The sequence below is a fragment of the Aythya ferina genome (genome assembly GCF_964211825.1).
Source record: "Aythya ferina genome assembly, chromosome: 17".
Lineage (NCBI taxonomy): Eukaryota > Metazoa > Chordata > Aves > Anseriformes > Anatidae > Aythya > Aythya ferina.
Window position 1 is genome coordinate 6,605,465 of NC_140316.1, and position 22,859 is coordinate 6,628,323.

Consider the following 22,859-nt stretch of genomic DNA (forward strand, 5'->3'; position numbering starts at 1 on the left):
GGTGGGCAAAAAAGTGAGGAGAGAAACATCACTAGGGCAGCTGACCTAAACCAATCAAAGGGATATTCCATACCATGTGGTGTCACACTCAGCAATAAAAGGTGGAAACAGGAAGAAGAGGGGAGGGGTGGGCTCTCGTTGAGAAGACGTCGGTCCTCCTCTCGAACACCGGCTGCGTGCGTTGAGGCCTTGCTTCAAGGACGTGGTCAATCATTGCTCATTTGTGGGAAGTAGAGAGCAATTTCTTTCCTCTACACTTCCATATAGCTTTCATTTATTTTGTTTGTTTGTTTTCCTCCCTTTTTCCCCTTTCCCTTTTATTTTCCCCTTAGTTAAATTGTTTAGTTCATGGTAGTCTTTATTTAATTATTATAATTATTTCCCTTTAATTAAATTATCCTTATCTCAACCCGTGAGTTGTTCTTTGCTTTACTTCTCCCCCTCCTTATCTAAAGGAGGGGGAGTGAGAGAGCGGTTGTGGGGTTTAGCTGCCCAGCACGGTAAAACCACCACAGATGGGGATGGTCGCAGTGCCAAAAGATCTTGGTCCCACCCAGGGAACCACAGCCCCACACACAGACAATAGATAGAGTCCCAGGGCCACTGCAAGGAGAGTTGGAGGCAGCAGCAATAGAGGCATCAACAGCGGCAGGCAGTTTGACTGGGGACGATATAAATCCATGCCTGTTTTAGGGACAGGAACAAGGCACACCTCACATACAACAAGGAACAATGGGGAGGACGTTCACAGTCAGGAAAATAGGGAGGGAATAAGAATCTGGCTACTGCAACAGCTCTGTACAACCAAGAGGAAGGATAGAAAGCCTTCCTAGGGCTTTGAATTCTCCCACATCTTGTAACTCACTGTCACTGTACAGCACTCCAGCTGCTGTCATAGCCACCACAGTAATAGACGGCCTCATCCTCGGTTTCGACCCCAGTGATGGTTAATGTGGCTGCGGAGCCAGATATGGAACCAGAGATTCGTGAAGGGATGCCCGAGGGTCTGTTGGTGTCACTATAGATCGCGGCAACAGGAGCACTGCCAGGGGTCTTCTGCTGGTACCAGCCATAGTAGTCGCTACCCAAGGAGCAGGTGATCTGCACGGTGTCTCCCAGGTTCACCGTCTTCGTGGCCAGCTGACTCAGCACTGCCTGGACCAGGGAACCTGGAGAGGAAGAGAAGAGAAGAGAAGGGAGAAAACGGGGCTCAGTGAGTGCCCCATACGCACTGACATCACTGCAGCGGTCCCAGGCACCACAGTAATAGACAGCCTCATCCTTAGCTTGGACCACAGTGACGGTTAACGTGTTTGTGGTGCCAGATTTGGAACCAGACAGTCGTGAAGGGATGCCAGAGTTTTTCTTTATGCTATCATAGATCGTAGTGACTGGGCCAGTGCCAGGGGCCTTGTAGGATTACCAGCCATAGCTCTTGGTACTCCCAGCAGCTGGGTCCTGCAACTTGGGGCAGGGATGGGGCTGCTGGGGCCATCCTGTCCCTGAGGGATGGGCACAGCCCTGGGGCTTTGTGGGAGGGCAGAGCAGGGACAGCAGCCACGGCCACCTGCAGCACTGGGCCCCAAGGCAAGTGCTGAGACAGAGACGTGTGCCACCATCTGAGGGGACAGCAGGGAGCCAGCTGCTCCTGTGATGGCAGGAGGTTTTTGTATCACTTCCCCATTGCACTGTGACACTGTGTCACCAGTACCACTGCTGTCGTAGGCACCACAGTAATAGACGGCCTCATCCTCGGCTTGGACCCCAGTGATGGTTAATGTGGCTGTGGAGCCAGATGCAGAACCAGAGAATCGTGAAGGGATGCCCGAGGGTCTTTTGCTGTTGTAGTAGATCACGGTGACAGGGGCAGTGCCAGGGGTCTTCTGCTGGTACCAGCCATAGTAGCTGCTACCCCCGGAGCAGGTGATCTGCACGGTGTCTCCTGGGTTCACCGACTTTGAGGCCGGCTGAGTAATCGCTGCCTGGACCAGGGAACCTGGAGAGGGAGACAAGAGAGGGGAGAAAACGGGGTCAGCGAGTGCCCCACACGCACAGCCCTCAGCGCGCAGCAGCCCAAAGGGCCCGGCCGGGCGCAGCGAGTGTGTCCAGGGCACCTGAGGTGTGGGCGAGCACCGCGAGGAGGAGAGGGGCCCAGGCCATGGCGAGATCCCACCAGCTGCGCGTCCCCACTCCGACGGGGCTGTGCCGCGGACCCCGACTCCCTCTTAAACCCCTGCCCGGCCGCAGCACGGCCCCTCCATGCAAATGCGGCCCCGCGCTCTCGGCCACGTCCCGCGCCTCGCTCCCCACCTCCCCGCCCGAACCCCTCCACGGCAGGCACAGGGGGGTAGTCCTTGGCCTCGTGCTGGGGACACGTGGCAGCACCCAGGCCCAGAAGTGGAGCACATGGAGCCCCCTCCCCAGCTCCTGTGGCTATGAGGTCAAACACCCGGGGAGAGCTGGAATGGAGGGGCTAAGGGGACCACACGGCTGAGGAGAGGGTGCCCTGCTGGGCTGGAAGGACTAATCCTTGCCAGAGAACTGCCATGGGGAGCATCCACAGGGTCTGATGGCAACCAACTGTGCTCTGCCATGGGGAAAGCCTGTCCCAGGGGGCTGGGAAAGGGCCGCAGCACAGCCCCTGCTTCCTTGCTTCCTAGCTCCTCATCTGGTTGGTATCTGCCACCCCAGAGTCCCGGGCAGCTTGACATGCAGAAGGCAAGGGCAGCAGCACGTGGGGCAGGGAGTGGGGCTGCTAGCAAAGTGCAGATCTCCCCCAGGGCTGCAGGTGCTCGGTGCTGCTCTGCCCATCCCTCCCACAGTGTACCAAGGTCCTGGGAACAGGGCTGTGGACAGGACTGCACCCATGCCCCTCTAACTTCCCTTACAGATCCCTTATCCCTCTGCCCCAGCATGCTCACAGGAATGCAGCAAATGTCCCTACACAGGACATTCAGGAACCGGTGATGTGCAGGAGCCCTCACCCTCACACCCAGAGGTAGCCCCGGTGCTGGGGTTAGGGAGCAGGATGAGGACAGGGTCGGGGTCCTGGGCAGTCCTTTTGGCCCTGGGGACGTGGCTGCGGCAGGGACCAGGGCCAGGGGCTGCCCAGGTCCCCCAGGGGCAGGCTGGAGATCCTGCACAGACCCAGCATGAGCCCAAAGCTCTGGCACTGGGCAAACACAGCCAGTGCTGCAGCAGCTCAGGGGGCTGTCCTTGTGGGGCATGATGGAGCAGAAAACGGCCAGCCTTGAGGTGCCCCTGCAGCCTTGTACAGCATCCACACAAAACATCTCCTGTCATGGTCTGAAGGTGAAGCTTTGACCTGGCTCTTTAGTGATCCATACATTGTGGTCTCTTCGTGCTTTCTGCGGGCTTAGTCCCTGCAGTGATGCCGCAGGGCAGTGGCTGTAGCCGGGCAGGGAGGCAGCCTTCAGGGCCCAGGGAGCAGCCTGGGAGCACCGGGGTACCAGGGCCCTGCAGTTTGGGGAAGGGATGGGTCTGCTGGGGCCATCCCATCCCTGAGGGAAGGGCTTCTGTGGTAGGGCAGAGCAGGGACAGCAGGCACTGTCACTTGCAGCACTGGGCTCCAAGGGAAAAGATGAGATGGGGACCTGTGCCACCCTCTGAGAGGACAGCAGGGATCCAGCTGCTCCTGCAATGGCAGGAGGTTTTTGTATCACTTCCCCATTGCTCTGTGTCACTGTGTCAGCACTAGCACTGCTGTCATAGCCACCACAGTAATAGACGGCCTCGTCCTCGGCTTGGACCCCAGTGATGGTTAACGTGGATGTGGAGCCAGATTTGGAACCAGAGAATTGTGAAGGGATGCCCGAGGGTCTGTTGGTGTTGTAGTAGATCACCGTGACTGGGGCACTGCCAGGGGTCTTCTGCTGGAACCAGCCATAACTGTAGCTGCCAAAGTAGGTACCACCCCCGGAGCAGATGATCTGCACGATGCCTCCCAGGTTCACCGACTTCGGCTCCGACTGAGTAATCGCTGCCTGGACCAGGGAACCTGGAGAGGGAGAGGAGAGAGGGGAGAAAATGGGGCTCAGCGAGTGCCCCACACGCACAACCCTCACCCCACAGTAGCTGGACAAACCCAAACCTGGAGGCTCTTACAACACCGAGGCACTGACAGCCCTGAACATAGAGCACCTTGCAAGAACTCCACAGCCTTGCAAGGACACCTGCCAGAAAAGGGGATGCTGAATACCACAAACGGTGGAGAAGGGATTGGGCCAGGACTATGTTTGATGAATTGAGCCCAGCCCAGCCACCTCCCCAGGGCACTGGGGCATGAAATGGAGGAAACTCACAGCTGTGGTCAGGCAGAGGGGCCAGAAACCAGCCTCATCCCCACAGCCCTGCTGAGCGCTGGAGGAGAAGTGTAGAAAGCCTCCATTTCTAGCTGTGGCCTGTCCCTCACTTCCACATTGCTCTGTGTCACTATACCAGCACTAGCACTGCTGTCGTGGCTTCCAGAGTCATAGACGGCCTCATCCTCAGCTTAGACCCCAGTGATGGTTAACGTGGCTGTGGAGCCAGATTTGGATCCAGAGAATCGAGAAGGGATGTCCAAGGGTCTGTTGGTATTGTCAGAGATCACGGTGACAGGGGCACTGCCAGGGGTCTTCTGCTGGTACCAGCCATAAGCGTAGCTACTCCCGGAGCAGGTGATCTGCACGGTGTCTCCTGGGTTCACCGACTTCGGGTCCGATTGAGTCAGCACTGCCTGGACCAGGGAACCTGGAGAGGGAGAGGAGAGAACAAGGGGCTCAGCGAGTGCCCTGCACACAAAACTATTTTCATGTTCTGGGAAAGGCATCAACATCACTGGAGAAGTCCGCAGCTGCCCCCTTGAGGAAGGAGGGCAGAAAACCTTCGCCATTAGCACCAGTCTGTTGCTCACTTCCACATCTTCCTGCATCATTAAACCAGCACCACTGCTGTCCCTGCTCCCACAGTAATAAACAGCCTCATCCTCAGCTTGGATTCCAGTGATGTTTTACCTGGCTGTGGAGCCAGACAAAGAACTAGGGAATTGCAAAGGGATGCCCAAGGTTCTGTTGCTGTTCTCACAGATCATGGTGACAGGGCCAATGCCAGGGTTTTTCTGCTGATACCAGGCATACCAATATTTGCCATCACTGGTAGCGCTACCTCCAGAGCAGGTGATCTGCACGGTTCCTGCCAGGTTTGCCAACTTTGAGGCCAGCTGAGTCAGTGCTACCTGGACCTGGGAACCTGGAGAGGGAGAGGAGAGAGGGGTTGGACCCAGTGTCCCAACCATCTTTCGAGTTCCCTTCCAACCCATTGAATTCTGTAATTCTGTGATTCTGTGAAAACGGGGCTCAGCAAGTACCCCACACGCACAGCCCTCACCATGTCGCAGCAGGATGGGGATGGTCCCATTGCCAAAAGATCTTGGTCCCACCCAGGGAACCACAGCCCCACACACAAACAACAGACAGAGTCCCAGGGCTGTTGAGGGATTTTTGAAACAGCAAAGATCCCATGGCTTGCTGCAGCTGAACAAACCAAGCTACCAGGACAAGTATGAGAAGTTCCCATGACAGTGTTCCCACATCACCCAATTGAGGAATTTAGAAAAATATTGTTGCCAGCAGCTGGCTTCAAGGACGGGATCTATGTGACTGCTAATCACAAGTGGGTTGTTTTCTTGCAGGTGTTTTTTTTTTGTGCAGTTGTTTGTCTGAGTCCTTTTGACCAATGAGACACTATCCGCCCCTGTTAAGTTTGCTATAAAAGTCACGCTATTCGGGTAAAAAAGAGACAGTATCATCTGACCATACTAGTGTCTGTCGTGTTTTCAGTCATTCTTCCTGCAACACAGGGCCACTGAAAGGAGAGCTGGAAGCAGCAGCAAGAAAGGCACCAATGGGAGCAGGCAGTTTGATTGGGGACAATATAAATCTGTGCCTGTTTTAGGAAGAGGAACAAGGCACACCACCCACAAAGACACCTCCCATACCACAAGGGACAATGGGGAGCACATTCACAGCCGGGGACATAGAGAGGGAATAAGAATCTGGCTACTGCTACAGCTCTGTACGGCCAACAGGAAGGAGAGAAAGCCTTCTTAAGGCTTTGGATTCTCCCACATCTTGTAACTCACTGTCACTCTACAGCACTCCAGCTGCTGTCGTAGCCACCACAGTAATAGACGGCCTCATCCGCGGCCTGGACCCCAGTGATGGTTAATGTGGCCGTGGAGCCAGATATGGAACCAGAGAATCGAGAAGGGATGCCTGAGGGTCTCTTGTTGTTCTGGTAGATCACGGTGACAGGGGCAGTGCCAGGGGTCTTCTGCTGGTACCAGCAGAAGATAATAGTAACTGCCATAGTAGCTACTACCCCCGGAGAAGGTGATCTGCACGGTTCCTCCCAGGTTCACCGACTTCGGCTCCGACTGAGTCAGTGCTGCCTGGACCAGGGAACCTGGAGAGGGAGAGGAGAGAGGGGAGAAAAAGGGCTTAGTGAGTGCCCTACACGCACAGCCCTCAGCGCACAGCAGCAGGATGAGGCCAGGGCCCCGTTGCCCAAAGGGCCTGGCCGGGCGCAGCGAGTGTGTCCAGGGCACCTGAGGTGTGGGTGAGCACCGCGAGGAGGAGAGGGGCCCAGGCCATGGCGAGATCCCACCAGCTGCACGTCCCCACGCCGACGGGGCTGTGCTGTGGACCCCAACTCCCTCTTAAACCCCTGCCCAGCCGCAGCACGGCCCCTCCACACAGCCCCAGCCCCACGGTCTCTGGCAGCCCCTAACCCAGTGCTCCCCCTGCCCTGCGGGAGCTGGATGTGGTACTTAGGGACATGGTTCAGTGGGTGACATTGGTGGTATGGGGACGTTGGTTGCTGCTGAGGTGCTCTCCAACCGCAACCACTCACTGATTCTCTGCACATCTGCCCTCGGTGAGACCCAGCCGAGCCTCCCAGCAGGGCTGAGGGCTGGCAGCAGTGCTTTGCCCCCTGCCTGGCCGCAGGCGCTGCCTTCTCCTCCACGGGGCTCCCCGTGGGGCTCTGCATTAAGCCAGGCCCTGGCCCCGCACTGCAGCAGCGCCTCCTGCCCGCCACAGGACTCGCACAGCACCGCGAGGGGACCCCGGGGCTCTCAGCCCCTGGCAGCAGCTGCAGGAGACGGAGGAGGAGAAACACAAGGGTTAGAGATCAGCCACAGACCCCTCACCGACACCATGCAGGCTCATGCGATCCAAGACACAAACCCACCCGTCAGCAGCCAAGCTCCTGGTGCCTCCCTCTGTCTGTGTACACACCTGGGGATGCCTGCACCATTCGCCAGCAAAGAGCAAATGCAGAACAAAGAACTGGGATCTCGTGCCCGACAGGAACTGCGTGGGCATCAGGGGCTTCAAGGCTACTCAGCAGTAAGGAAACACGCACACATCCCCCGTGCCTGTGACTCCCAAGCCAGCTGAGGGACTGCAGCATTCTCACAGCAATCAAGACCAGATGCTGCACAAGTTCACGTGAACTCAGTAGCATGCATCATCCACAAACTGGTCCAGCCAGAGGCAACCCCGCTGTCACCAGCTCACAGTGAGGGCACAGCAGGCTCCAAAGGGGACACTGGACCACTGCCAACAACCCCCAGTGCCAGCAGCAGGAGCACTGACACCCACGCTCAGCAGGGAACCCATGAGCCCATAGGACCCATCGATGAGCACCCAGGGTAGATGGATACTGGCCACACTGCGGCCTAAGCTCCCACAGTAATAGACAGTATCGTCCTCAGCTTGGACTGCAGAGATTGTTAATGCGTTCATGGAACCAGACGTGGAAGCAGAGAATCATGAAGGGATGCCCGAGGGTCTCTTTGTGCTATCATAGATCACGGTGACAGGGGCACTTCCAGGGTTTTTCTGCTGGTACCAGCCATACCAGCTGCTACTCCCAGAGCAGGTGATCTGCATGGTGTCTCCTGGTTTCGCCGAATTTGAGGCTGGCTAAGTCAGCACTGCCTGGACCAGGGAACCTGGAGAGGAGAGAGGGGAGAAAAAGGGGCTCAGCGAGTGGCCCATATGCACAGACATCACTGCGCAGCAGCAGGACAGGGCCAAAGAACTTGGAGCACATCCTCATTGCTCTCTGACACCCAGACACCATCATAGCTGCTGTCCTTGCTCCCACAGTAATAGACAGCTTCATCCTCAGTTTGGATACCAGTGATTGTTAACGTGGCTGTGGAGTCAGACAAGGAACCAGAGAATCGTGAAGGGATGCCCGAGGGTCTCTTGTCGTTGTAGATCACGGTGACAGGGCCAGTGCCAGAGGTCTTCTGCTGGAACCAACCATAGCCATCACTACTCCCGGAGCAGGTGATCTGCACGGTGTCTCCCAGGTTCGCCAATTTGAGGCTGGCTGAGTCACTGCTGCCTGGACCAGGGAACCTGGTGAGGGAGAGGAAAGGGGGCAGAAAACGGGGCTCAGCGAGTGGCCCACATTCACATACCTCAATACGTAACAGTGGGACAGGGCCAAGGGACTTCCAGTACATCCTCATTGCTCTCTGACACCCCGACACCATCATAGCTGCTGTCCCAGCTAGCACAGTAATAGACAGCCTCATCCTCGGCTTGGACCCCAGAGATGGTTAACATGTTTGTGGAGCCAGATGTGGAACCAGAGAATCATGAAGGGATGCCTGAGGGTCTCTTGTCATTGAGATAGATCACGGTGACAGGGCCAGTGCCAGGGGTCTTCTGCTGGTACCAGGCATAATAATATTTGCCATCACTGGCAGCGCTACCCCCGGAGCAGGTGATCTGCACGGTCCCTCCCAGGTTTGCCTACTTCGAGGCCGGCTGAGTCACTGCTGCCTGGACCAGGGAACCTGGAGAGGGCAAGAAGAGAGGGAAGAAAATGGGGCTCAACAAATTAATAAACTCACAGCTGTGGTCATGCCAGGGGACCAGGAACCTGCCTCAGCACCAAAGCTCTATTCAGCTCTTAGGGACAAGGGAAGAAAGCCTGCATTTCTAGCTGTGGTCTGTGCCTCATGCCCTCATTACTCTGTATCACTATACCAGCACCAGCACTGCTGTCCCCGCTCCCACAGTAATAGACAGCCTCATCCTCGGCTTGGACCCCAGTGATGGTTAACGTGCCCGTGTAGCCAGATGCAAAACCAGAGAATCGTGAAGGGATGCCCGAGGGTCTCTTGTTGTTGCTATAGATCACAGTGACAGGGGCGGTACCAGGGGTCTTCTGCTGGAACCAACCATAGCCATCACTACTCCCGGAGCAGGTGATCTGCACGGTGTCTCCCGGGTTCACTGACTTTGAGGCCGGCTGAGTCACTGCTGCCTGGACTAGGGAACCTGGAGAAGGAGAGGAGAGAGGGTTTGTAAATGGGGCTCAGCGAGTGCCCCACACGCACAGGCCTCACCGACAGTAGTTGGACAAGACTCAAACCTGGAGGCTCTTACAACACCAAGGGACTGACAGCCCTGAACACTGACCAATGAGCAGAGCCACACAGCCTTGCAAATAAACCTGCCAGAACCAAAAACGCTGAATATCACTGCTCAGACCTGCTCAGCCCTGAAGGAGAAGGGCAAAAAGTCTCCATTTTAACCTGTGGGCTGTCCTTCACTTCCACATTGCTCTGTGTCCCTATACCAGCATCAGTGCTGCTGTCCCTGTTACCACAGTAATAGATGGCCTCGTCCTCATCTTGGACCCCAGGGATGGTTAACGTGTTAGTGGAGCCAGATGTGGAACCAGAGAATCGAGAAGGGATGCCTGAGGGTCTCTTGTCGTTAGATCACAGTAGATCACAGTGACAGGGGCACTGCCAGGAGACTTCTGCTGATTCCAGCCATAATCGTAGCTGCTGCTACCCCCGGAGCAGCTGATCTGCACGGTCCCTCCCAGGTTTACTGACTTTGAGGCCAGCTGAGTCAGCGCTGCCTGGACCAGGGAACCTGGAGAGGGAGAGGAGAGAGGGGAGAAAACGGGGCTCAGTGAGTACCCAGCACACAAAACTATTTTCACGTACTGGGAAAGGGATCAACATCACTGGAAGAGAAGAGTCCACAGCTGCCCCCTTAAGGGAAGAGGGCAAAAAACCTTTGTCTTTAGCACCAGTCTGTTGCTCACTTCCACATATCCCTATGTCACTGAACCACCACCACTGCTGTCCCTGCTCCCACAGTAATAGACGGCCTCGTCCTCAGCTTGGACCCCAGTGATGGTTAACGTGGCTGTGGAGCCAGATAAGGAACCAGAGAATCTTGACAGGATGCCTGAGGGTCTCTTGGTGTTCTCATAGATCACAGTGACGGGGGCACTGTCAGGGGTCTTCTGCTGGTACCAGGCATAATAATATTTTCCATCACTTGCAGCACTAGCCTTGGAGCAGGTGATCTCCACATTGTCTCCCGGATTTACTGACTTTGAGAACAGCTGGATAATCACTGCCTGGACCAGGGAACCTGGAGAAGGGGAGGAGAGAGTGGAGAAAAGGGAGCTCAGCAAGTGCCCCCCACACACATACATCACTACTGCCGTCGTAGACACCACTGTAATAGACGGCCTTGTCTTCGGCTTGGACCCCAGAGATGGTTAACGTGCCCGTGGAGCCAGATGTGGAAGCAGAGAATCTTGAAGGGATGCCCGAGGGTCTTTGGTTCCTGTTGTAGATCATGGTGACAGGGCCAGTGCCAGGGGTCTTCTGCTGGTACCAGCCATACCAGCTGCTACTCCCGGAGCAGGTGATCTGCACGGTATCTCCTGGATTTGCAGACTTTGAGGCCGGCTGAGTCAGCCATACCGAAAGCTGTACTGAGGCCAGCCATACTGCAAGCTACCCCTGGAGCTACACATCTCTGCAGCTTGTCCCATGGACACAGGCATCACCGGTGCCTGAACCAGACCACTGGGCAACCAAAGGGCTGAGGCAGGAGCTCTCCCTGTCTGCCCAGGGCACGCCCGGGTCTCCCCACGTGCCCAACACGCACGCACCCAGCCACGTGCACTGCAAGCACCTGTGCAGCTGCAGGGCCCTGGGAAACACTCAGCCTGGGCGAGCTGAAAAGCAGCAAAGCCCTGGGACATGGTGGACAAAGGGAAGGGGAACAGGAAAGAAGGGAGACCCCCACACCCGGTGACATGGCCCTGCTGAGCTGAGAGGAAGGGGGAGACTAAACCAACCTCTTTGACATGCAGGATCTCTCTGCCCAGTCAGCATCACCGTGTCATAACCACTGCTGCTGTCGAAGCTCCCACAGTAATAGATGGCCTCATTCTCGGCTTGGACCCCAGTGATGGTTAACGTGGCTGTGGAGCCAGAACCACGAATGCTGAATATCAATGCTCAGACCTGCTCAATCAGCCCTGAAGGACAAGGGCAAAAAGCCTCCATTTTTACCTGTGGTTTGTCATTCACTTCCACATTGCTCTGTGTCCCTATACCAGCATCAGTGCTGCTGTCCCTGTTACCACAGTAATAGACGGCCTCGTCCTCAGCTTGGACACCAGTAATGGTTAACGTGGACACAGAGCCAGATGTGGAAGCAGAGAATCTTGAAGGGAAGCCCGAGGGACTTTTTTGCTGTCACTATAGATCACAGTGACAGGGGCACAGCTAGGGGTCTTCTGCTGGTACCAGCCATAACCGTAGCTACTCCCGGAGCAGGTGATCTGCACGGTTCCTCCCAGGTTCACCGACTTCGAGGCTGGCTGAGTCAGAGCTGCCTGGACCAGGGAACCTGGAGAGGGAGAGGAGAGAGGGGAGAAAAAGGGCTCAGCGAGTGCCCCACACGCACAGCCCTCAGTGCACAGCAGCAGGACGAGGCCAGGGCCCCATTGCCCAAAGCAGCCAAGCTCTCGTTGCCTCCCTCTGTCTGTGTACACACCTGGGGATGCCTGCACCATTCGCCAGCAAAGAGCAACTGCAGAGCAAAGAACTGGGATCTCGTGCCCGACAGGAACTGTGTGGGCATCAGGACCTTCAGGGCTACTCAGCAGTAAGGAAACACGCACACGTCCCCCGTGCCTGTGACTCCCAAGCCAGCTGAGGGACTGCAGCGTTCTCACAGCAATCAAGACCAGATGCTGCACAAGTTCACGTGAACTCAGTAGCATGCATCATCCACAAACTGGTCCAGCCAGAGGCAACCCCCCAGCCACCAGCTCAAAGCGAGGGCACTGACTTCGAGGCCGGCTGAGTTATCGCTGCCTGGACCAGGGAACCTGGAGAGGGAGAGAAGAGAGGGGAGAAAACGGGGCTCAGCTCCCAACTAACAGCTGTGGTCAGGCAAAGGGACCAGGAACCTGCCTCAGCCACATAGCGCTGATCATCTCTGGGTCACAAGAGCAGGAAGGCTCCATTTCTAGCTGTGCTCTGTCCCTCATGTCCCCATTGCTCTGTGTGACTATTCCAGCACTAGCACTGCTGTCCACACTCCCACAGTAATAGACGGCCTCATCCTCGGCTTGGACCCCAGTGACGGTTAATATGTTCGTGGAGCCAGATTTGGAAGCAGAGAATCATGAAAGGATGCTTGAAGGTCTCTTTGTGCTGTCATAGATCACAGTGACAGAGGCAGTACCAGGGGTCTTCTCCTGGTACCAGCCATACCAGCCAGTACTCCCGGAGCAGGTGATCTGCGTGGTGTGTTCCGCATTCGCCGACTTTGAGGATGGCTAAGTTATCACTGCCTGGACCAGGAAACCTGGAAAAGGAGAGGAGAGAGGAGAGAAAATGGGGCTCACCAAGTGGCCCACGTGCACAGACCTCTCTTTGTAGCAATGGGACAGTGCCTAGGGCCTTGGAGCACATCCTCATTGCTCTCTGACACCCCGACACCATCATAGCTGCTGTCCCAGCTAGCACAGTAATAGACGGCCTCATCCTCGGCTTGCACCCCAGTGATGGTTAACGTGGCTGTGGAGCCAGATGTGGAACCAGAGAATCATGAAGGGATGCCCGAGGGTCTCTGGTTGTTGCTATAGATCACGGTGAAAGGGGCAGTGCCAGGGGTCTTCTGCTGGTACCAGCCATAACCGTAGCTGCTGCTACCCCCAGAGCAGGTGATCTGCACAGTTCCTCCCAGGTTCACCGACTTCGAGGCCGGCTGAGAAATTGCTGCCTGGACCAGGGAACCTGGAGAGGGAGAGGAGAGAGGGGAGAAAAAGGGCTTAGTGAGTGCCCCACATGCACAGCCCTCAGCGCACAGCAGCAGGACAAGGCCAGGGCCCCATTGCCCAAAGGGCCCGGCCAGGCACAGCGAGTGTGTCCAGGGCACCTGAGGTGTGGGTGAGCACCGCGAGGAGGAGAGGGACCCATGCCATGGCGAGATCCCACCAGCTGCGAGTCCCCACGCCGACGGGGCTGTGCTGTGGACCCCAACTCCCTCTTAAACCCCCGCCCGGCCGCAGCACGGCCCCTCCACACAGCCCCGGCCCCACGGTCTCTGGCAGCCCCTAACCCAGTGCTCCCCCTGCCCTGCGGGAGCTGGATGTGGTACTTAGGGACATGGTTCAGTGGGTGACATTGGTGGTATGGGGACGTTGGTTGCTGCTGAGGTGCTCTCCAACCGCAACCACTCACTGATTCTCTGCACATCTGCCCTCGGTGAGACCCAGCCGAGCCTCCCAGCAGGGCTGAGGGCTGGCAGCAGTGCTTTGCCCCCTGCCTGGCCGCAGGCGCTGCCTTCTCCTCCACGGGGCTCCCCGTGGGGCTCTGCATTAAGCCAGGCCCTGGCCCCGCACTGCAGCAGCGCCTCCTGCCCGCCACAGGACTCGCACAGCACCGCGAGGGGACCCCGGGGCTCTCAGTCCCTGGCAGCAGCTGCAGGAGACGGAGGAGGAGAAACACAAGGGTTAGAGATCAGCCACAGACCCCTCACCGACACCATGCAGGCTCATGCGATCCAAGACACAAACCCACCCGTCAGCAGCCAAGCTCCTGGTGCCTCCCTCTGTCTGTGTACACACCTGGGGATGCCTGCACCATTCGCCAGCAAAGAGCAAATGCAGAACAAAGAACTGGGATCTCGTGCCCGACAGGAACTGCGTGGGCATCAGGGGCTTCAAGGCTACTCAGCAGTAAGGAAACACGCACACATCCCCCGTGCCTGTGACTCCCAAGCCAGCTGAGGGACTGCAGCATTCTCACAGCAATCAAGACCAGATGCTGCACAAGTTCACGTGAACTCAGTAGCATGCATCATCCACAAACTGGTCCAGCCAGAGGCAACCCCACTGTCACCAGCTCACAGCGAGGACACTGACTTCGAGGCCGGCTGAGTAATCGCTGCCTGGACCAGGGAACCTGGAGAGGGAGAGAAGAGAGGGGAGAAAACGGGGCTCAGCTCCCAACTAACAGCTGTGGTCAGGCAAAGGGACCAGGAACCTGCCTCAGCCACATAGCGCTGATCATCTCTGGGTCACAAGAGCAGGAAGGCTCCATTTCTAGCTGTGCTCTGTCCCTCATGTCCCCATTGCTCTGTGTGACTATTCCAGCACTAGCACTGCTGTCCACACTCCCACAGTAATAGACGGCCTCATCCTCGGCTTGGACCCCAGTGACGGTTAATATGTTCGTGGAGCCAGATTTGGAAGCAGAGAATCATGAAAGGATGCTTGAAGGTCTCTTTGTGCTGTCATAGATCACAGTGACAGAGGCAGTACCAGGGGTCTTCTCCTGGTACCAGCCATACCAGCCAGTACTCCCGGAGCAGGTGATCTGCGTGGTGTGTTCCGCATTCGCCGACTTTGAGGATGGCTAAGTTATCACTGCCTGGACCAGGAAACCTGGAAAAGGAGAGGAGAGAGGAGAGAAAATGGGGCTCACCAAGTGGCCCACGTGCACAGACCTCTCTTTGTAGCAATGGGACAGTGCCTAGGGCCTTGGAGCACATCCTCATTGCTCTCTGACACCCCGACACCATCATAGCTGCTGTCCCAGCTAGCACAGTAATAGACGGCCTCATCCTCGGCTTGCACCCCAGTGATGGTTAACGTGGCTGTGGAGCCAGATGTGGAACCAGAGAATCATGAAGGGATGCCCGAGGGTCTCTGGTTGTTGCTATAGATCACGGTGAAAGGGGCAGTGCCAGGGGTCTTCTGCTGGTACCAGCCATAACCGTAGCTGCTGCTACCCCCAGAGCAGGTGATCTGCACAGTTCCTCCCAGGTTCACCGACTTCGAGGCCGGCTGAGAAATTGCTGCCTGGACCAGGGAACCTGGAGAGGGAGAGGAGAGAGGGGAGAAAAAGGGCTTAGTGAGTGCCCCACATGCACAGCCCTCAGCGCACAGCAGCAGGACAAGGCCAGGGCCCCATTGCCCAAAGGGCCCGGCCAGGCACAGCGAGTGTGTCCAGGGCACCTGAGGTGTGGGTGAGCACCGCGAGGAGGAGAGGGACCCATGCCATGGCGAGATCCCACCAGCTGCGAGTCCCCACGCCGACGGGGCTGTGCTGTGGACCCCAACTCCCTCTTAAACCCCCGCCCGGCCGCAGCACGGCCCCTCCACACAGCCCCGGCCCCACGGTCTCTGGCAGCCCCTAACCCAGTGCTCCCCCTGCCCTGCGGGAGCTGGATGTGGTACTTAGGGACATGGTTCAGTGGGTGACATTGGTGGTATGGGGACGTTGGTTGCTGCTGAGGTGCTCTCCAACCGCAACCACTCACTGATTCTCTGCACATCTGCCCTCGGTGAGACCCAGCCGAGCCTCCCAGCAGGGCTGAGGGCTGGCAGCAGTGCTTTGCCCCCTGCCTGGCCGCAGGCGCTGCCTTCTCCTCCACGGGGCTCCCCGTGGGGCTCTGCATTAAGCCAGGCCCTGGCCCCGCACTGCAGCAGCGCCTCCTGCCCGCCACAGGACTCGCACAGCACCGCGAGGGGACCCCGGGGCTCTCAGTCCCTGGCAGCAGCTGCAGGAGACGGAGGAGGAGAAACACAAGGGTTAGAGATCAGCCACAGACCCCTCACCGACACCATGCAGGCTCATGCGATCCAAGACACAAACCCACCCGTCAGCAGCCAAGCTCCTGGTGCCTCCCTCTGTCTGTGTACACACCTGGGGATGCCTGCACCATTCGCCAGCAAAGAGCAAATGCAGAACAAAGAACTGGGATCTCGTGCCCGACAGGAACTGCGTGGGCATCAGGGGCTTCAAGGCTACTCAGCAGTAAGGAAACACGCACACATCCCCCGTGCCTGTGACTCCCAAGCCAGCTGAGGGACTGCAGCATTCTCACAGCAATCAAGACCAGATGCTGCACAAGTTCACGTGAACTCAGTAGCATGCATCATCCACAAACTGGTCCAGCCAGAGGCAACCCCACTGTCACCAGCTCACAGCGAGGACACTGACTTCGAGGCCGGCTGAGTAATCGCTGCCTGGACCAGGGAACCTGGAGAGGGAGAGAAGAGAGGGGAGAAAACGGGGCTCAGCTCCCAACTAACAGCTGTGGTCAGGCAAAGGGACCAGGAACCTGCCTCAGCCACATAGCGCTGATCATCTCTGGGTCACAAGAGCAGGAAGGCTCCATTTCTAGCTGTGCTCTGTCCCTCATGTCCCCATTGCTCTGTGTGACTATTCCAGCACTAGCACTGCTGTCCACACTCCCACAGTAATAGACGGCCTCATCCTCGGCTTGGACCCCAGTGATGGTTAACGTGGCTGTGGAGCCAGATTTGGAAGCAGAGAATCGTGAAGGGATGCCCGAGGGTCTCTTGGTATTTTCATAGATCACAGTGACAGGGGCAGTGCCAGGGGTCTTCTGCTGGTACTAGCCATAACTGTAGCTGCTGCTACCCCCGGAGCAGGTGATCTGCACGGTGTCTCCGGGGTTCACTGACTTTGAGGCCGTCTCAGTCAGCGCTGCCTGGACCACTGAACCTGGAGAGAGAGAGTAGTCTGTGTCACTATACCAGCACTAGCACTGCTGTCGTGCCTTCCAGAGCCATAGACAGCCTCATCCTCAGCTTGGACCCCAGTGATGGTTAATGTGCCCGTGGAGCCAGATTTGGAACCAGAGAAACAATAAGGGATGCTCAAGGGTCTCCTGTCGTTGTAGTAGATCACGGTGACAGGGGCACTGCCTGGGGTCTTCTGCTGGAACCAGCCATAGTTGCTGCTACTCCCAAAGCGGGTGATCTGTACGCGGTCTCCTCGGTTAACTGACTTTGAGGCCAGCTGAGTAATCTCTGCCTGGACCAGGGAACTTGGAGAGGGAGAAGAGAGAGGGGAGAAAACAGGGCTCCACAAATTACTAAACTCACATCTGTGGTTATGCCGAGGGACCAGGAACCCGCCTCAGCAACCAATGCTCTGCTCCGTTCTTAGGGACAAAGGCAGAAAGCCTGCATTTCTAGCTGTGGTCTGTCCCTCATGCCCTTATTACTCTGTATCATTATACCATCACCAGCACTGCTGTCCCCGCTCCCACAGTAACAGACATCTCCATTCTTGGCTTGGACCCCAGTGATGGTTAACATGCCTGTGTAGCCAGATTTCTAACCAGAGAATCGTGAAGGGATGCCTGAGGGTCTCTTGTTGTTCCAATAGATGACGGTGACAGGGGCACTGCCAGGAGTCTTCTGCTGGTACCAGCCATAATTGTAGCCACTGCTAGACCTGGAGAAGGTGATCTGCATGGTGTCTCCCAGGTTCGCTAACGTTGAGTCCACCCACACATCTCTGCAGCTTGTCCCATGCACACAGGCATCACCAGTGCCCGAACCAGACCACTGGGCAACCAAAGGGCTGAGGCAGGAGCTCTCCCTGGGCAGACAGCCCAGGGCATACCTGGGTCTCCCCAGGTGCCCAACGCGCACGCACCCAGCCACGTGCACTGCAGGCAGCTGTGCAGCTGCAGGGCCCTGGGCAACACTCAGCCTGGGGGAGCTGAAACACAGTGAAGCCCTGCGAGATGGTGTAAAAGGTGAAGGGCAGAAGGAAAGAAAGTAGACCCCCACACCCGGTGACATGGCCTGCCGAGCTGAGAGGAAAGGGGAGACTAAACCAACCTCTTTGACATGCAGGATCTCTCTGCCCAGTCAGCATCACCGTGTCATAACCACTGCTGCTGTCGAAGCTCCCACAGTAATAGACGGCCTCGTCCTCGGCTTGGACCCCAGTGATGGTTAACGTGTTTGTGGAGCCAGATGTGGAACCAGAGAATCGAGAAGGGATGCCCGAGGGTCTGTTGTTATTGGCATAGATCACGGTGACAGGGCCAGTGCCAGGGATCTTCTGCTGGTACCAGGCATAATAGTAACTGCCATAGAAGCTACCGCCCCCACAGCAGGTGATCTCCATAGTTCCTGCCATGTTCACCGATTTTGAGTCTGTCTGAGTAATCGCTGCCTGGACCAGGGAACCTGGAGAGGGAGAGGAGAGAGGGGAGAAAATGGGGCTCAGCGAGTGCCCTGTACACAAAACCATTTTCATGTACTAAGAAAGGGATCAACATCACTGGAAGAGGAGAGTCCACAGCTGCTCCCTTGAGGGAGGAGGGCAGAAAACCTTTGTCTTTATCTCCAGGCTCTCCCTCACTTCCACATCTCCCTGTGTCACTAAACCAACACCACTGCTGTCACTGCTCCCACAGTAATAGACGGCCTCGTCCTCGGCTTGGACCCCAGTGATGGTTAACGTGTTCGTGGAGCCAGATTTGGAAGCAGAGAATCGTGAAGGGATGTCTGAGGGTCTCTGGTTGCTGTTGTAGATCACGGTGACGGGGGCACTGCCTGGGGTCTCCTGCTGGTACCAGCCATATTCGTTGTAGCTACCCCCAGAGCAGGTGATCTACACGGGGTCTCCCAGGTTCACTGACTTTGAGGCTGGCTGAGTCAGCGCTGCCTGGACCAGGGAACCTGGAGAGGGAGAGGAGAGAGGGGAGAAAATGGGGCTCAGCGAGTGCCCCACATGCACAGACCTCACTGCACAGCAGCTGTGGCACGAGGCCACTCTGCCCACAGGCACCCATCGGACAGCAGGACCTATGGCTCCACAAGGCTGCCCATGAACTGATGGTGGTGGGCACTCATGAGTCCCACTCCAGAGGCCACCTGGATTCATGCCCCCAGTCAGGAGCAGCCCACTCCCAGCTCTGATTTGCACATGGCAGCCCCTGGTGTCCAGGAGCCACCACTCACATGGGAAATGCCCCCTCCTGCAAAGCTCCCTGGCCCCGCAATGCCCACCCCAAGGTGCCCAGGACTTGAGCAGCTGATGGGCAGGGGAAAGGGCAGCAGCGCCGGGGGCTCCATTCCTGCCAGCAGCACAGAGGGGATGTGCTGGAACAGGGCACTTGCCACGTGATGGGTTCCATCCCACTGGGCACATTGGCAGCTCCTTCACCATGTACAAGCAGTAGCAGCAGGCAGCGGAGGGGCCCTGGGCCACACCAGTAAAGTGACTCAATTCCTAACTGGTGGGACTCACAGTGACCGTGGCAAGCACTGCCATCCCTGCTCCCACAGAAATACCCGGCCTCATCCTCGTCTTGGACCCCGGTGATGGTTAACGTGGCCGTGGAACCAGATGTGGAACCAGAGAATCTCGAATGAATGCCCAAGGGTCAGTTACTGTCACAATTCATCACAGTGACAGGGACAGTGCCAGTGATCTTCTGCTGATACAAGCCATAAGCGTAGCTACCCCCGGTGCAGTTGATCTGCACGGTGTCTCCCAGGTTTGCCAACTTTGAGGCCAGCTGATTAATGACTGCCTGGACCAGGGAGCCTGGAGATGGAGAGAAGAGAGGGAAGAAAATGAGGCTCAGCTCCCAGCTCACAGTTGTGATCAGGCAGATCACAACTCACCCTGCCTCACCCACACAGCCCTGCTTAGCTGTTGGGGACAAGGGCATGAAGCCTCAATTTCTAGCTGTGCTGTGCACCTCATGTCCCCATTGCTCTGTGTCACTATACCAGCACTAGCACTGCTGTCATGCCTTCCAGAGCCATAGACAGCCTCATCCTCAGCTTGGATCCCAGTGGTGGGGTCCCAATTACCCAGACATCTGCTGGGTAAGCAACTCAGCCAGGCACGAGCAGTTGAAATGGTTCCTACAATGCTTTGCGGACAATTCTCTGATGCAGGTGGTGGAGGAGCCGACGAGGTGTGGGGTGCTCATGGACCTTGTTCTTACAAACAGGGATGGCCTTGCTAGGGATGTGAAGGTTGGGGGCAGCTTGGGATGCAGCGACCGTGAGATGTTGCAGTTCCAGATGGAACTAGGCAAAGGAAGTAAGGCTAAAAGCAGGATTGCTACCCTGGACTTCTGAACAGCCAACTTCAACCTCTTCCGGGACCTGCTTGGGAGTATCTCATGGGATAGGTTGCTAGAAGGCAAGGGTGCTTGTGAGAGCTGGGCTACATTTAGGCAGCACTTCTTCCATGCTCAGGATCAGTGCATCCCGAGAAATAGGAAATCGGGGAAGGGGGGCAGGAAACCCGCATGGATGAGCAAGGAGCTCATCAATAAGATCAAAAGGAAGAGGATGGTCCATGAAATGTGGAAAAAGGGTCTGTCCTCTGGGAAGGATTACAGATGTGTTGTCAGGGCCTGAAGGGACGCGATGAGGAAGGCTAAAGACCACCTAGAGATGAGACTTGCAAAAGAGATAAAGGATAATGAGAAAGGTTTTTTCAAGTATGTAAACAGCAAGAGGAAGACTAGGGATAATGTGGGTCCTTTGCTGAATGAGGGGGATGTCCTGGTCATGGGAGACACTGAGAAGGCAGAGATACTGAATGCTTTCTTTGCTTCAGTCTTTGCTTCAGGGACACTCCCCCAGGACTCCTCGCCCCTGGCAACAGGACAAAGGGTCTAGGAAATGGAGGGCTCCCCCCTGGTGGACGTGGGAGTGGTTCGGGAGTGTCTGAGTGGGTTCAACACACACAAATCCATGGGTCCCAATGGGATGCATCCGCGTGTGCTAAGGGAGCTGGCAGATGTGATTGCCGAACCACTCTCTATCATCTTTGAAAGGTCCTGGAGAACAGGAGAGGTGCCTGAAGACTGGAGGATAGCCAATGTCACTCCGGTCTTCAAGAGGGGCAGGAAGGGGGATCCGGGAAACTACAGGCCAGTCAGTCTCACCTCTGGCCCTGGAAAGGTATTGGAGCAGCTTGTTCTGGATGCCGTCTCCAAGCAATTGGAAGAGAAGAAGGTTATGAGGAGTAGTCAGCATGAATTCACCAAGGGGAAGTCGTGCTTGACCAACCTTGTTGCCCTCTATGATGGCATCACCAGCTGGGTAGATGGGGGGAGAGCGGTAGATGTCATCTTCCTTGACTTTAGCAAGGCTTTCGATACTGTCTCCCATGACATCCTGATAGCAAAGCTGAGAAAGTGTGGGATAGAGGAGGGGACGGCAAGGTGGGTTGAGAACTGGCTGACTGAGCTCAGAGGCTGGTGATCAGAGGAGCAGAGTCTGGCTGGAGGCCTGTGACTAGCAGTGTTCCCTAGGGGTCAGTGCTGGGTCCGGTCTTGTTCAACATCTTCATCGACGACCTTGATGAGGGAATAGTGTCTGCCCTCAGCAAGCACGCCGATGGCACAAAGCTGGGAGGAGTGGCCGACACGCCAGAAGGCTGTGCTGCCATTCAGCGAGACCTGGACCAGCTGGAGAGATGGGCAGGAAGAAACCAAATGAGATTTAATAAGAGCAAGTGTAGAGTCCTGCACCTGGGAAGGAACAGCCCGAAGTATCAGTACAGGCTGGGGGATGACCTGCTGGAGAGGAGCTCTGAGGAGAAGGACCTGGGGGTCCTGGTGGACGACAGGTTGACCATGAGCCAGCACTGTGCCCTTGTGGCCAAGAGGGCCAATGGGATCCTGGCGTGCATTAGAAGGAGCGTGGCCAGCAGGTGAAGGGAGGTGATCCTCCCCCTCTACTCTGCCCTGGTCAGGCCTCACCTGGAGTGCTGTGTCCAGTTCTGGGCTCCCCGGTACAAGAAAGACAGGGATCTCTGTACTGGGTCTGGCTGGAATGTTAACTTTCCCAGCAGCAGCCCATACAGTGCCGTACTCTGTACTTGTAGCTGGAACAGCAGTGTTATCACACCAGTGTTGTGTCTACTGCTGAGCAGCAGTGGCACAGCATTGGGCCTTTCTCTAACCCTCCTAGGGGGTGGGCAAAAAGTGAGGAGAGAAACATCACTAGGGCAGCTGACCTAAACCAATCAAAGGGATATTCCATACCATGTGATGTCACACTCAGCAATAAAAGGTGGAAACAGGAAGAAGAGGGGAGGGGTGGGCTCTTGTTGAGAAGACGTCAGTCCTCCTCTCGAACGCCGGCTGCGTGCGTTGAGGCCTTGCTTCAAGGACGTGGTCAATCATCACTCATTTGTGGGAAGTAGAGAGTAATTTCTTTCCTCTGCACTTCCATATAGTTTTCATTTATTTTGTTTGTTTGTTTTCCTCCCTTCTTTTTATTTTTTCCCTTTTTCCCCTCCCTTTTTCCCCTTTCCCTTTTATTTCCCCTTAGTTAAATTGTTTAGTTCATGGTAGACTTCATTTAATTATTATAATTATTTCCCTTTAATTAAATTATCCTTATCTCAACCCGTGAGTTGTTCTTTGCTTTACTTCTCCCCCTCCTCATCTAAGGGAGGGGGAGTGAGAGAGTGGTTGTGGGGTTTAGCTGCCCAGCACAGTAAAACCACCACAATCTCCTGGAAAGAGTCCAGAGGAGGGCCACAAAGATGATATGGGAGCTGGAGCATCTTCCCTATGAAGAAAGGCTGAGAGACCTGGGTCTGTTCAGCCTGGAGAAGAGAAGACTGAGAGGGGATCTCCTCAGTGTATATAAATATCTGAGGGGTGGGGGACAGAAGGATGTAGCCAACC

At 56.3% G+C, this 22,859-nt stretch overlaps 1 protein-coding gene and 1 pseudogene across 13 annotated transcripts in view; both read right to left on the reverse strand.

Moving 5' to 3' along the window:
- The window catches only part of IGLL1 (immunoglobulin lambda like polypeptide 1), a 56,236-nt gene extending 49,547 nt beyond the window's left edge, over positions 1-6,689 (reverse strand). For 3 of the 12 annotated variants that reach the window (XM_084539303.1, XM_084539295.1, XM_084539282.1), the window contains exon 1: positions 2,115-2,197. In XM_084539303.1, coding sequence (XP_084395429.1) covers positions 2,115-2,160 — 46 coding nt within the window. In that variant the 5' untranslated portion in view covers positions 2,161-2,197. Of the gene's footprint in view, positions 1-1,705; positions 1,997-2,114; positions 2,198-6,607 lie in introns of those variants that run through there. The other 9 variants (XM_084539280.1, XM_084539276.1, XM_084539296.1 and 6 more) reach the window with 8 other exon arrangements.
- Positions 6,690-16,344: 9,655 nt separating this feature from the next.
- Positions 16,345-17,459, reverse strand: LOC311446264 (Ig lambda chain V-1 region pseudogene; annotated as a pseudogene). Its single transcript has 3 exons — positions 17,452-17,459; positions 16,924-17,216; positions 16,345-16,403 (listed from the first exon to the last, which is right to left on the reverse strand). The product of its transcript is annotated as an Ig lambda chain V-1 region pseudogene (transcript).
- Positions 17,460-22,859: the final 5,400 nt, after the last annotated feature.